We start from the raw sequence: 15704 nt of genomic DNA on the forward strand, positions 1-15704 counted from the left end.
GCATGCGCAAAAGTCGGAAGCGCGCCCGCTGACAATTAAGAGGCCAATTAATGTAATTAAAGTTGTAATTGTCCTCAATTTTTCATGGTCCCCGGCGAATCAGCCAGGTGAACTTTGCATTTTTCATGAAACCTCATCCAAGGGTGGGATGAGGTTTCCATTATTAAATTTAAAAAAAATAAAAATCCATGGACAGCATTTTTATCATGTATATGTTCAGGAGACCGTTTGTGATGTTTGAACATTTTTCTCCTGATTTTAAAAACTTTATTTAATTGTTTTCAAGTCTTCAGCTCCCTGAGGCAGCTCTCTGCCTTTAGGGGGCTTTCATTCAACGCTCTCCCGTGCTTACGTCAGCACCCACTCTCCTCCCGCCCCTAACTCACCATGCTAAGCATTTCAGTACGCCGCTTCACAGTGGTTGGCTGTTAATTGGCCAGCCAGCATGAAACCGCGGTTGGGAACCGATAATGGCTGGTGGTCCATTCCCCAGCTGATCCCGGACCTGCTAACCTAATAATTCTGCCCCTTAAGACAGCAAGTTGGGGTCAGGTTTGAAATTTTTACTTCCACATCCAAGCCTCCAACTAACACATCTTTGGGGGTTAAAATGGACCTCAAGAGGTTATTCGTTAATACTGGTCACCAAGAATGCAGCGAGTGGTTAAGGAGAAATTTCTTTATGTAGACACATAAACATTATTGTGTAAAACTGAAGATTAACCTTTAATCTTTAAACTAACACAAAGAAGTAACTTCTGAAGCAAAACTGTTTGTGCATACAAGAGGAATATACAATACAAACAAGCTTTTTCTTTTGAAAGAAGCCTGTCTGCAAATTAATCATTAAATTACCAATAGTTCCACAGAATAAAGTGAGTTAATCAAAAAAACAATTTGTCTACAGGTCAATTTACATAATGCAAACACATTCAGTTTCATCAATTCCATCCAGAGTTTATCATAAGAATACTTCTGCTTTAAAATTACTGCTTCCAACTGACATTGTTGGAGCTTGCGATTAATCTTCCTCACAGCACTTACCAATCAGTCTTTGCACAAGTACAGAGTTATTCAATGATGGATTTCTTTGAACAGATTTTCAAAGACAAATCAAGTTTGATCTTTATTCTGTACAGGACAAGGCTACATTGAGGCTGAAAATGAATCAACTTTTGAAAGATCTACACGTTGCAAGGGTAAACCACCCAGCCAGAATTTAACATTCAATAAGAAAACATAAATGTGACAAGTTCCATATATTAAAAGTTCAATTTAAGAATTAAAAAGGAAATAAAATACATGCATGCCATTTGGTCTCAATTTTAAATAAATGACACATATAACAATGAGTTTTTATTATGGCTTCTTACATTAGCATATTTGTTGCACATTCCTCACAATGGATAGCAACATTCAAGCAAAACTTTTTATTTGCCCACTCAGATGTACTGAAAACTTCACTACTTTTAAAATGGAGAAATGCATATGGAGTTGGAAAGTTATATGCATCTTAATTGTCTCCGATAAACATGGTGTGGTGGACAGGAGGAGCTATTGAAAACATTACATTCCTTTTCTACTCATATCAGTGTTTGATGGATATTTTAAAATTGTCCACATCACCTAAAGGCTCCTGTGTTTTTAGTAAAACCATAAAAATTCCTAAAACAGCTTAAAGCATAATGTGAAGTAGCCCCCACTCAATCACTTTTAAAATCTGTTCACTACTTTTTCTCCTAATGGGTAGGAATACATTACAATATTTTTCTAATTAAAAGTAGAATGAGTTATTTAGCTTTTGCATAGTTTAACACTTACAATGCACAGACACAGGATTACGATTGAGACCATAAGTTATGTGAGCACACACAGTTTAACTTGTTACATTGAGATTTCATTAAAGCTCCTTAGTCTCCCCTATAATCTTTTACATTCTATACAATCCCTTTCCTACAGAACTATAGATTAAAAATAATTAACTTTGTATGGTACATTAATTCTACTAAGGACCATGCTGTGTACACTGCTGATATAGGCACATTCTGGTGGAAGAAAATTACATAAGAGCCAATCCCACCTTTAAGATCTTTGACGATGCCATGACATCACAGATATTTTCAGGTGTCTGAACTAAATTTTATGCAGTAGATAAGGGTCTGCTCTACAATCTAAAGAAGACGTTACAGAAATAGCTGGTAGTAAAATGGACCAATAAAAAGCAACTGGGGAGCAACTCAACAAATTTACTCCAAACTCCACCCAGTGTCCAACGGTGTCCAAGAGAGCCATGGGAGGCTTTTCTTATCCTGTGGAGATGACAGGAATCAGCATTCAGTGGGGACATCTATATGCTCAAAGCCTACAGAGAACAGCATAGAGCAGAGATGGACCTATTGACATACTCCTATGGCACTTATAATGGGAATATCATTAGAGATGGTGGGTACTCGCCAAAGCAGAAAATATGTTATTTTTCATGTGAATGCCTTGATATCAATCAGTAATAGGATACTCCTTCATGGTGCATGAAGAAAGAAGACAATAAACTGCAAAAAGTCTTCAGCCAATTTATGTCAATCCATGTCAAGCAGGATGCTGACAGAAACACCAGAGACTACAGGAAATTGCACAAACCTTAGCCCACCAGGTGTTGATGCATACTTGATCAAGTGCAGTGCCAAAAGGTATGACTTACTTTTTGTGATGCCTTCTCTTGAAGGTGGTAGCTGTCAAAGGTTAAAAACTATGATTTTAATGCAAATAAGCAGAGTAACAATGCTTGATTTTACTAATGATGCGCGCCATAGAGCGTGCTCGGGTGTATGTGCCGGTAATATGCAGTACCACCGTGGCAAACGTAAAGCCCACACATATAGCTGCTACAGGGATTCATTTATTGCGTAGACAGTAACTATTGCCATTTGCTACAGTGAATTTTGAGCAGTACTTGAAGCCATGAAAAGTAGTGGCCGTGTTTTCTTTTAATCATGGAGAGGAATTTGACAAACGAAATGAAAGAGATATTACAAGTGCTCTTTTTTGAAGATGACAAAAAAATCTAACGAAACTGAAGAGAACAACGTTGGTACCAAATGTCCTATAACGGGCTTTTGGAGGGTAAGATTCACTTGCAATATTTACCTTCTGCTCAGAAAAGTAAACTGGCACTCCAGGTTAGCTCAGATCCTTACATACTCCATGGAAAGTTGATTGTCACAGGAATACAATACTATCCTCAGATATCCAACAGTTTTAAAAAGGGAGATCATCCTTATATGTTTTCTTCCCCAGCAGAACATGACCTGGTGCTGACTAGTTTATCAATGTATGTGTCATAATCTATAAGAACAGGATTCTAGCTCTTTTTGGTTCATTGGGTGAATACATCACATAGTTCAGCAACACACTGTAAAACAGGAATCTTCCAGGCAAAATCCTCAGACTGAGTTTCCTCATTTCAGCTGTGGCTACAGTAGACGCATTGATCAACATTTTTCCCAGTCACTAGACAGTGAGACCTGCTAAGACCTGCAGATGCATAGATAGGATCAGGTTTAGGTGTAATATATGCTACAAGGTTGAAAAAATATATTCACTTTATTCAATTATCCAATTTCTCCCTTTTTCATTTTTGAGGTTTATAGTTGTAGAATACCCACATGGGTGAAGTCCTATAAGGCTGCTGGCATATTTGCAACCTTTGTGAGTCTCTTGTGGTTGGGGTGGGGGTAGTGGTGGGGGAACATGGTTGTATTTCACATTGGAGAAAAAAAAACTTACTACACAACTCTCAAATGCTAGAAACTGTTTAGAGGTTTTGTTCTGCCTGAACAGATGCCAGCATCAGAAACCATAGGCTAAAATTTACTGTTTAAGGATATTAGTTAATATATTCTTAACATGCTTGTATGACATTCCTCAAACCATTAAAAGAGGTATTTAATGCCTCATTTGAACTAAGACTGATGTCATAAGGCACATTAAGCAGTCACCCACCACAACCACACAGTAACTTTTCAGCCTCGCATCATTATGGTATCATTCTTTTATCAAATGAGATCATCAACATTAAAGCACACAAAAGTCACCTAGATTTCAGTAGTCAAGTAAGATGCAAGTGCATAGCCAGCATCTGAATACATTTTTGTAGAAATGAATTATTTTCTTCATGAGTACATTCTGTACTAAATGTCGCAGATGGAAAATCTGGTCAGGGATCAGTACAATTTACGTTATTCCATGCTAGCTGAACAATTACCTAAAGGTACGTTAAATACAATACAAGAAGCCACAGATGCACAAACTTTGGTTCTACTTTGGTCAATGGCCATTCATTATGTTGTTTTCACTGGATCTGAAAAAATTGTCATCCTTCATGCACTGGTGTTCTGGCAGATCTAGTTTCTCCTTTGCCTCAGAAATATCACCATAAATAGCTGTAATCAGAGAATCTGAAATAAGGCAGAATTTAAAAAAAAGTGAATTAACAAAAGCAGCAAGCAAACTAAAAATATGTAAACTGCCTTGGGTATAAAATTGTTCAGAGCAACAATGCCTTCATGCAATGAAAAACCTGACAATGATCGCACTTAGTTGAAGACTTTGCATTTCATTGAATGTTCACTTCTATCTACATTTCTATTTGAAAAATAATGAAGAGAAAGTCCTAAAACATCACCCTTCAAAAAAAAGGGGCTTCTGATAGGTTAGGGGAAAAATTGCCATGTATCTAGCTGACTATAACATGTTGGTTTGTCGTGATCACCCACCATATTGACAGAAGTGCAGCTGCATCACTAAACATTTCACAAGCTGAAGAAAAATTTGAAGTGACAATACACAATTTACAAACTTCTGCTTTATGCTTTTAAAATCTCTACCATTTTTCATTTCATATTCACTTACAAACATACTGTTGGTTACTAATATACAATTGGCTACAAAAAAGACAAAAGGGACTTTGAGGTGCAGGGAAGAAAATGTGTGTGAAACAATGGCACACATTTTGCTGCGGTAACAACAGCAAAACTGTCAGCATTCACCATCATTTCTCCGCTGAAACTGACAGCAACTTTGGGAGTCTGCACATGTACAGAATAATGTGGAGATACAGGAGTTGCTGTCAATGGGCAGAATTTTCTGCCTGTCGGGCGGGCCGGTCGGGAGCAGGCAGGCGCGGAGCTGATAACCACCTGCGATCGGCTGCACTCTGTCATTTTACATGGGTGGGCCGATTAAGGCCTGCCCAGCATGATGCATGCCCAGTAGCGCTCAGCAATACCAGTGCAGGCGGGGGAGACGAGGGACAGTCGGGGCACAGAGCTGCCTCAGGGAGATTAAGTTCATATTGAAAGTTTTAAATAAAGAAAGATTAAAATTATTTAGACATGTCCCTTCATGTGACAGTGTCACATGAGCTGGGACATGTTTATCAATTGAGAGTAAAATATTTATTTATTTAATAAAACATTCAGGAAACCTCATCCCGCCCATGGATGAGGCTTCCTGAACAACACGAAGGTTGCTTGGGCTCTTCACCTGCCCACCAACCTTAAGGTTGGATGGGCATGTTGATAATTACTTCAACTGTTTTTGTTAATGGCCTTAACTGGCCTTTGACAGTTCGGCCGGCGCACGCCCACCGAACAAAAGAGCTGAATGATGTGCAGTGATGTCAGGATGCATGCCCGACGTCACCATGCGTCATTTTACGCATCGGCGTGATGGGCCTCGCCCCCGCACGCCATTGAGAAAATTGTGGCCCATGAGTCTTCATAGGGTCTGCCATAGAGGTTCCCACAGACTGAAATCTCCATTGCAATCATGTGATGAAACCTTCCACTTCTACACTGTTACTCCTGCTGCATAAACCTTGAAAAAAATGCATCATGTTGAATGGGGTGTAATTTACAGAGTACTAACTTCAGAATTACTGCTAAGCACCCTTATGGGCTAATTTTAAATGTATGTGGATTGTCAGGTGTTTCCACAATGATAAAAAGATCCACATTTTTTAAAAATCATTTTTTCTAAAGTTTATCTATATTTTAGTTTGAAACAATCATAGTCACTTATTTCACGATCTGAAAATTTAAATTATCAGTGAAGGATATTAATAGTTTTCACTTCCTAGTTTTCTGCATGTATATGTGTAAAAGGAGGATGTGTAAATACTTCTTGGAATAATATGTTGTGGAAGCACCTACTGAAGTCTATTTTCAACTTGATAATGTATGAGACAGGATTAATTTATGACCTCATTGCAAAGGATCCTCTAAGGAAGAATAATCATAACAAATCAGAATGTATTGAGAATGAGAAGCTTGCGTCTGAACCTAGTGTCTTAATCTTAAATAAAGGCAAGTACAAAATTAAGACGACAGAACTGGGTAACATGGATTGGAAAAATAGATTTAAAAGTAACATGGTAGAAAGCAGTAGCAGATATGTAAGCAAAGATATATTCTATTGAGAAAAAAAGACTATGCAAGAAGGATGAATCTTCTATGACAAACTAAGGAAGTTAAGGATGGTATCAAATTGAAAGAAAAGGCATACAATGTAGCAAAGATTAGTGGTAGGCCAAAAGATTGGGAAAACTTTAGAAACCAGCAAAGAATGATTAAAAGAAGAGGGAGAAAATGGATTAGGAGAGTAAACTAGTGAGAAATATGCAAAACAGACAGCAAGAGCTTCTATAAGTATATAAAAAGAAAAACAGTAGCCAAAGTAAACATTGGTCCTTTAGAGGATGCGAATGGGGAAATAATAGTGGAAATAAGTAAAATGGCATAGACTTCGATATGTTGTAATAGTCTTCACAGTAGAAGATACAAAAGCATCCCAACGACAGTAGAAAATCAGGGCAAAGTGGAGGGAGGAACTTAAGACAATCATCATCGCTATTGAAAAAGTACTAGGCAAACTAATAGGACTAATAGTTGATAAGTCCACTGGACTTCATGGCCTGCATCCTAAGATCTAAAAAAAATTGGCTGCAGAGATAGTGGATGCATTGGTTGTAATCTTCCCAAATTCCCTACATTCTGGAAAGGTCCGAGTGGATTGGAAATCTGCAAATGTAACACGTCTATTCAAGGAAGGAGGGAAACAGAAAGCAGGAAACTATAAGCTGGTTAGCCTAATATCCGTCATTGGAAAATGCTGGAGTTCATTATTAAGGAATGGTAGCAGGTCATTTACGAAATGATAATACAATCAAGCAGAGGATTTATGAAGGTGAGATTGTGTTTAGCAAATTTATTAGATTTATTTGAGGATGTAACAAACAGGGTGGATAAACGGGAACCAGTAAATGTAGTTTATTTGGATTTCCAAAAGGCATTTGATAAGGTACCACATAAAAGGTTTCCACACAAGATAAGAACTCATGGTGTTGAAGGTAATATATTAGCACGTAAAGAGAATTGACTAACTAACAAAGAACAAAGTTGAGACAAATGGGTCAATCATAGGTTAGCAAAACTAGAAGAACCTAGAAGTTTCAAAGGCCTTAAATGTTTTGCAAAGGTAAGTGCAACTGCAGGTGTCAGAGTTTGCAACTAGCAGCAGGCACATCACATGGGGAGCCTCAGAGCACAGGTTGCTCCTGAAAGTGGAAGAGGCATCGCCTAAGACACTTACTGACTCCTTAGAATGGCTCACAACCCATAGTGCTGTTGAAGACATGTCACCATTGAGAAATGCAGCTCCTAATGGATAAGAGCTGTTGCCATTGGCCACAGGGTACAATAGTGCCTTATCTCATCTCCTTTTGTCCCTGTAGGAGAAACAGGCACACAATGCCCAGGAGAGGGACTGCTTACTGCTCGTCTACCTCATCAGCCCAAAGGGGCAGGCAGCGATGGAAATAGCCAGGACAGCAGAAGAGGAGGCATTTGGGACTGGCGAAATGGGAGCTCTCAGTGCCCTGCAACCCAATAAATCTGTTAGGGGGAAATTAAAAATGCTAAAAGAGAATACAGTAAGAATTTACTGAAAAACCCTTAAAATCTCCAGGCAGACATGGCTGCTAAATATATTAAGAGTTGAAGATTACCAGATGAACATTGCACAGCCTTGAGAGTCAGACTGGAAGACACAAGCAGGACGTAAATTAGATTAGGTGTACTCCCCTCTCACATAGAGAGGGGGCAGATGGTTTTAGCTTAGATATGGGAAGACATATATGGGAAGACATACAATGGACAAAGAGGGGGCTTTGATGAAACACAGTCTTGAATTGTGAGAACCAAGGTCTTTGTGTATGTGTTTTAATTTTGATTGGATATAATTATGTATACAGCCTTTAGAATAATTAGTTAGCAAAATCACGTTTATGTACTCAATAGGATAGAGTTAGCATGAACCAGTGTGTTGGTTACCGATTGGATGTTATTCAAATGTACTCAAATGTATTATAGAACAAAGAAAAGTACAGCACAGGAACAGGCCCTTCGGCCCTGCAGGCCTGTACCGATCATATTGCCCGTCAACTAAAACATTTTGCACTTCTTGGGTCCGTATCCCTCTATTCCCATCCTATTCATGTATTTGTCAAGCTGCCTCTTAAACATCACTATTGTACCTGCTTCCACCACCTTCTCTGGCAGCGAATTCCAGACACTGACTACACTCTGCGTAAAAAACTTGCCCCGCATATCACCTTTATAATTTTCTCCTCTCACTTTAAATCTATATCCCCATGTAATTGACTCTTCCACCCTGGGAAAAAGCTTCTATCTACTTTGTCCATGCCACTCATCATTTTGTAAACTTCTATCAAGTCGCCCCTCAATCTCCGTCGCTCTAGTGAGAACAATCCGAGTTTCTCCAACCTCTCCTCATAGCTAATAACCTCCAGACCAGGCAGCATCCTGATACACCTCCTTTGCACCCTCTCCAATGCCTCCATATCCTTCTTGTAATGTGGCGACCAGAATTGCACGCAATATTCCAAGTGTGGCCTAACCAAGGTTCTATACAGCTGCAGCATGACTTCCCAGCTTTTATACTCAATACCCCTGCCAATGAAGGCAAGCATGATAAGAAAAAGTACAAAATTAATGAAATGTAATCAATCTGGGAGCTGGGTCTTCATTCTTAGGAATGATTGTGGCTCCCTTGCATATGCTTGAATAAAACCGGTTAAAGGAAGCCTGAGTCTCTGTGGTCGCTGTGTGATTGGGAATTGTAACTTCTTTTCAACTGGCCTATGTGGTAGTCGCAGGATTGGAGCGAGTACCTTCTTCAGTATCAGAGAAAGCTTTATTAACTTCTTGTATTTTTAACTATGTAACTAATTTTATGTAAATGTATGTAAACTGGTTGAGGTGTAGTCCTGGGTGGGCCTGGATAGAGTGGATGGGAAGGGCCTGATTGCTTTAGCAGAGAGGTCAGTGACTAGGGACATAGATTTAAAGTGGTTGCTAGAAAGGTTAGAGGAGGGAATAAGAGAAAACTTTTTTACCCACAGGGGTTCTGGAACTCACTACCTGAAAGGGTAGTCAAGGCAGAAACCCTCAACTCATTTAAAGGTGTCTGGATATGCACTTCAAGTGCTGAACCCTGCAGGGTGACGGACCAAATACTGGAAAGTGGGATTAGGCTGGATGGCTTGTTTTTCAGCCTGCGCAGACACGGTGGGCCAAGTGGCCTTTTTCTGTGCCGGGAACTTTCTATGATTCTATTTCACATATAGTGGAAACAATAGCCAAGTTGTGTGCCATTGATACCCAGAGTAAAGGCCTGAACTTTTAGACTAGATAGAGGTCCTACAGCACCTGGTAATTAGAGAGGGCAATATGATTCCAAGGAGGTGCAGTGCACTCCACCTTACCTAACAGTATGGCACACACTGAGTAACATTGGATAGCCTAGCATTCACCTTGGCTAGCCCAACACTGGATGGCCTCAGCATCCACTCACCCTGGCTAGCCCACAATCTCTTCTCGTGTCTCCCACAGGTTGAGATGCCCAATCCACGGCGGCCTCTCCCTGTCCCTCTACCTTACCAGCGTGGTATCCACCAGTACACTTACACTTCGGTGGGTTCTTGCAATCATGCAGATAGGGTGGTACAGGGTGATGATTACAGCATTGGTGGGGAGGAAGAAGTTCCGGAGGCTGAGGGAGGTGTGATCAGCTCCTCCCAGAGTGCGGAGGACTCACACAGCCCTGCTCAGCTACGCACAGGTTCAGGGCCTCAGGAATCACTGGAAAGGAGGTTCTACCTTGAGCAGCAGAACTTCCCGCGCGTAGGTGTTCCCTAAGGCAGTGCAAGTTTTGGGCAGAGGATAGAGGAATCCATCCAGATCGTAAGAGCCACAACAGTTCAGGGCAATGAGCAGGTGAACCCCTCCTTAGAATGGCCAACCTCGCAGACAATCATTGTGTGGAATCACATGGAGTACACGGAGAAACTGCGCACTCACATCCACAGGATGCATGAAACATTGGGTACCCTGGGCTAGTCAGTGGTGTTGGCGGCACAGAGATCTTTGGTGACTATGTCAGCTACACACCTGTTGTCCTGGTGTTCTCCACCAGGTATCCAGAACGCCACTGACTAGAAGTAGCCAAGCATGGAGCACTGAGTGGGTCACTGGAGTGGGTTCTTACCATCTCTGTATATTGTTTTCCTCTCTTTGCACTGTAAAAGCAATGACACAATAAGCCAGTCTCCTTTTATTGCTGTCATGACAGGAAAACTGGTATGAAGTGCTGAAAGAGACAATGCAACCTCCACAGCAAGAACAAAGCCTCTGGGCAGATGTGCTTCCATCACTAACGGTAAGTGATTAAATGTTCCAGGCTACACTTTCCATACATGGTACCTCAGACTCACTTTCATGTCGAGCTCCTCAACCTGGGTTAAGGGGCTCAGTTGAAAAGCTCCTAAATCAAATGCTCCCCAACATTCATGGCATTCACACGAGCTCTTTGCACATCAAACCATACTCAACCACCTTGTTGTACAGCACAGGCACTTCTGTGTTCAGCGCAATCTCCCTCCTCTGCTCTCAATGAGCTGTCTCCTTCCAGGGGCTCACAGTCCTCACCTCTCTGGGGGGCCATGTTATGGAGAACACAGATCATCACAATGACTGATACACTTGCAAGAGCATGCTAGAGGACATCAACTGACCAGTCAAGGCACCAGAAGTGCATCTCTGGAGGCCCCAGGGCTTGCTTAATGGCTGTCCTTGGGAGCAGGTAGCATTGGTTGTATCGCCTTGTAGGCCCGAGGCCTGCAAGCCGGCAGCCACTCATTTTTGCAATTTTGTACTTTTGCATTTTACTTCTGCTTTGCTCTTGATTTTAAGCCTATAGTGAATATTTAAAGTTATTTTGTATTAAATCTTACTTGGGAGGCATTTATCTTAACCCAGTGTTAAATTTGTTTTGATTAGTTAATAATAATCAGAAGAAGAAAGGCCTGTTTTCCCAGACCTTGTTTTTTATACCTGCCACACACAGCTGGTGTTTAGACTACACCTTTCTTTTGAATTTTTCAAGCTAGAATACTAAAATAAGTCGTCTTTTGTAAATCAGGAGTCCTTTGTCTTATTGCATTTATTGACACTTGGACTACAAGCCAGGACAATGAGTAACCTAGTATAGTCATCAGAAGATGAAGTTTGATTGATGGACATAAGACTTAAAAAAATGACAAACTGGAAAATGCAACAGGGGCTTGACCATATCGTCAACTGGAAAAGCCAGAAACCTGCAGTTGCATGGAGTGAGCCACTGCAAATTTATTGCCAGAAACCTCTGACCTCCATTCTCTTCAGTGAACAAAAAGAGATCCTCAGAGCTGTTACATTTCCAGCTGCTGTCTCAAAAATTGATAGTAAAATTTAATTTATGGACTCTAAGAAATCTAAGTGCTTGCTGCATCTTTTGTAATCATCTCTTCTTGTGGGGTCCTGTTTGAATGTGAGAGTGGGTGCTGCTGAGTTTGCATTTCGGATGTTGAGAAGATAAACAATTATTCTTTTAAACTATGAGAAAGCCAGTTTTGTGTCAGTTCTTAAAAGTCACAGCACTCAGGGAGTTAACAGGCACCTTGTTGTAGCCTTGTTGGGAGGGGGAAAAAGCAGGAAATTATCCCACATCTCTCCCGTCCATAACACCATCTGCCTGGAGAGTCACAGCACTCCTGTGGTACTAGGTCTCTGTCATCTCCAGGTCCTGTGTCATGGCTATGGCCTCTGTATCTTTCTGTGCCTCATTCTTTTCCAGTGCCCTCTAGCTGCTCGGGGTTCCATCCATCCTGCATCCCCTCATCATCAGTGGGCCCAAAATCTGACAGTCATGCTCTATTGCCAGCTGCAGCCTTCCTTATGGACAGGTTACTTATTTATTGAATTCCAACCCTGCTTACCCTTACTAGTTGGTAGTCCTGGCCCCTACTTTTCTGTCCCAACAATGTCAGGGGTTGACGACCCTGTCGAATGCGAGTCACTCTTTCTGCCACCCACGCCATGGTCACCTCTGTTTCAAATGTCAATTTTCCATTGCTCCATCTGTACTGCTGTTGATAGTGCATCCTTTCATTCAGTGCATCCTTTCATTCAGGTGTTTCCTAGCATTGTGTCTTCTCTTTAAAGGTTGCCCTTTACCCCAACAAGACCTACTCCTGCTAATTTATTTATTTTTTGCTTAAATACAATTTGAAGAAACAGATACTAATGTATGTCTCATAGTATTGCTCATGTTGACTCAGGGGATATGGTGTTCTATGCTAGTTTTTAAAATAAAAATCATTTTGAGGACATAGACATTGCTATCTCTATATATTTTTACTTCCACTGTTTAACACATGCAGTCTTGTGTTGTTGCTTCACCAGGTTGGCACCTCATTTTTAGGTAGATCTGATGCTGCTCTTTGCATGTTCTTCTACACGACTCATTGAACCAGGGATCGTCATCTGGCATGATGGTGATGCAGGAGTTAAGATTATGCCATGCCATGATGTTACAGATTGTGTTGGAATACAATTCTGTTGTTGCTGATGGCCAATAGAGCCTTGTAGGTGTCCAGTTTGAAGCTGCTCCTAATCTATCTCATTTAGCATGGTGATAGTGCCACACCTGATGGAGGTTGTTCATTCTGTGAATATGAGAACTGATCTTCACAAGGACAGGATCTAGAGGAAGATGCTCTCAGTTACAGGAAGAGTTCTAAAGAATTAAAAATTAAAAAATTAAATAGCTGGCATTATTTGATTGTGGTATTAACCCTGTCCTCAAGTGTTGTACAGACATAACAAAACTGCAAGCGGAAGTAACGCACACAGCTCCAAGACTAAATACACACTGGTGTTGCACAGGAAGTCAAAGTCAAGTATTATCTTCAGGTCATCTTCATAGCTGGTTGCTCCAAAACACAGTCAGAATATAGTGTTGTCATTATGTTAACTATTTCCTTGGCAGTACAGGTTGTTTACAGGGAATATTGCATCAGGCAGGTTCAAGTATTTGGCTAGCCTCTCCAGATTCCTCAGCTAGTCAATTTGTCACCCCGACTCTTGCTTGATTTGGGGGTCAAATCAGACATGCTCACATGATGATCCCTACTAAATTTCACTGCAACTAACTGCAAGAGAAACTAAATCTGACAACGTTCACTGAGAACACAATATAAATGTTTATCTAGTCTTCAAGTAAAGCAATGCGTAAGGGATAATTGAGCCAGAGCACCCAGATGCAATTAAATCACTAGTTTAAACTCTAATTCTGTCCCTATCTGTATGTACTTTGATATATTTAAACAGCAAAAAGCATAGCAATTTGAGAAGCAAAATTGGAAAGAGTGCAGGAATTTCATTGATGTACAGGTTGGGGAACTGGAAGATGCAAAATAGGGTTGGTACAGCACCCAGACTGGCATTAGGGGGCAATTACAGCATGGCCAATTTACAGCATGGCTGAGATATAACAGATAATTATATCTATTATAATTAAGGACGTGGGAACTTACAATAGCAAAGTCGACTGGAAGTACACATAAGCACATGATTAAGTATTTTGCACACAGAGATGAAGTAATAAATCTGCTTTTAATAAGTGATGTTTCCAGTTTAAATCTTACCTAATGATTCAAAAGACTTCTCTGCTCGGATATATCCAACAATAACAATGCTGAGAATTTCCCCATAAAAATCTTCCTTGAAAGTATGAATAATGTGTGCTTCCTGAAACAGCAAGAGAGTGTCAAGGCTAAAATATTAACGTAACAGTTGTTGAAAATCTATGCCATTCAATAAATGAATATTAAACATCTTAAGTATTATTTTACAAATTCTAAATTTTGCCAGAAAAATATAGACAGTACAGCTTTCACCTAATTTTCCCCCATTCCTCTTAACAGTGGTCCTCAATCTGATCAGCTGTGATGTAAGGTGGTTATTTCGCAACATGAATCTGATTGCTCAACTAGTCTCATGATAGAACCAACGTGGAACTAAAGATCAGATTCAAGGCATGAAAGGATTTACTCAATTATAGTGGACTTCTGACTCTTCAAATCTTCATAATTCCTTGATCACTTGTTCATTTCAGAAATGTCCACTGTATTCAGAACTATTATAATTTGATTTTAAGGATAAGTAGCTGCCCAGATCTCTAAGAGGGTCATGAGTCTTTTGAACTCTTCTTCAAAAGGCAGTGGAAGCAGAGTGTCTGAATATTTTTATGGCAGAGGTAATTAGATTCCTGATAAGCAAGGGGGTGAAAGGTTAGAGGGGGTAAGTGGGAATGTGCAGCTGAGGTTACATTCAGATCAGCTATGATCTTATTAAATGGTAGAGCAGGCTCAAGGAGCCGAGTGACCTACTCCTGCTCCTAATTCATATGTTGGAGTAAGGAGTGGGTGTTGGATGTGTTGAAAGAGTGGACCAGGGAGAGACTCATTACCACCCAATTTTGCATTGTATCATCGTCCCTTTTGTCAATCAATGAATCCTGCCCTCTAACCCATCATAGACATTTCCTTTTGTTCATTCCTCCCTACCTCCTCCTTTCCTGGCCTTTCTGTTCTTGATTGGGAATTGGATCGTAAAGTGGAGTTGAGATTGAGGATCAGCCATGATCTTATTAAATGGTTCAAAGAGCTAAATACCCTATTTCTTATATTCTTATAATTCTGGCCTCTCATGCACCTTCTCTCCCCCATCCCACAATTGGCAGCTGTGCCTCAGGCAACCAGGCTACATGCTTTTGAATTCCCTCCTTTTGCCTCTTCTCATTTAAAGGTCTCCTTGCAACCAGTCTCTTGACCATTCCTTTTAATATCTCCTTCCTTCTCTCGCCATCTCAAATGCCTTGGAATATTTTTCTACTTTAAAGATGCTACAGAAATGCAAGGTACTATTGTTGGAACCAATTTGATTGATGCTGACTGAAAGGCATCATCAGAGACTGGCTGGAATGTTACTATGAAGTTTTCCTTTGATTTGCATTTATCTCAGTTTGCAAATTGCTAATTGCCTTCTTGAATGGAATGATCTTTGGCACTGTGACATGAATATTGTTTGCATATTTGTCTGGGTCACAAGATTACAAAACAGATAAAAGTTGAGGAAGTCCACTTTTAAACATCATAAATCATCCAACCAGAAGAAAAACACTAGTCCCATTACAGATTCCAATGCGTTTCTTAAATAAGATTTTTGCTTCCACTAATCAATGCAGAA

The 15704-nt window shown here is 40.3% G+C and overlaps 1 protein-coding gene across 2 annotated transcripts in view; it reads right to left on the reverse strand.

Moving 5' to 3' along the window:
• Positions 1 to 707: 707 nt before the first annotated feature.
• rfk (riboflavin kinase) overlaps positions 708 to 15704 on the reverse strand; it is a 34308-nt gene continuing 19311 nt past the window's right edge. Inside the window, exons 3-5 of one of the 2 annotated variants that reach the window (XR_005942794.1) lie at positions 14102 to 14204; positions 4262 to 4454; positions 708 to 3531 (exon numbers count right to left, since the gene is read on the reverse strand). Coding sequence is in view for 1 of the 2 variants with exons in the window: in XM_041185967.1 (XP_041041901.1) it covers positions 4324 to 4454; positions 14102 to 14204 (234 nt within the window). In the remaining variant the exon portion in view is untranslated. Of the gene's footprint in view, positions 4455 to 14101; positions 14205 to 15704 lie in introns of both variants that reach the window. The other variant, XM_041185967.1, reaches the window with a different exon arrangement.

This window comes from Carcharodon carcharias, chromosome 4 (genome assembly GCF_017639515.1).
Source record: "Carcharodon carcharias isolate sCarCar2 chromosome 4, sCarCar2.pri, whole genome shotgun sequence".
NCBI lineage: Eukaryota > Metazoa > Chordata > Chondrichthyes > Lamniformes > Lamnidae > Carcharodon > Carcharodon carcharias.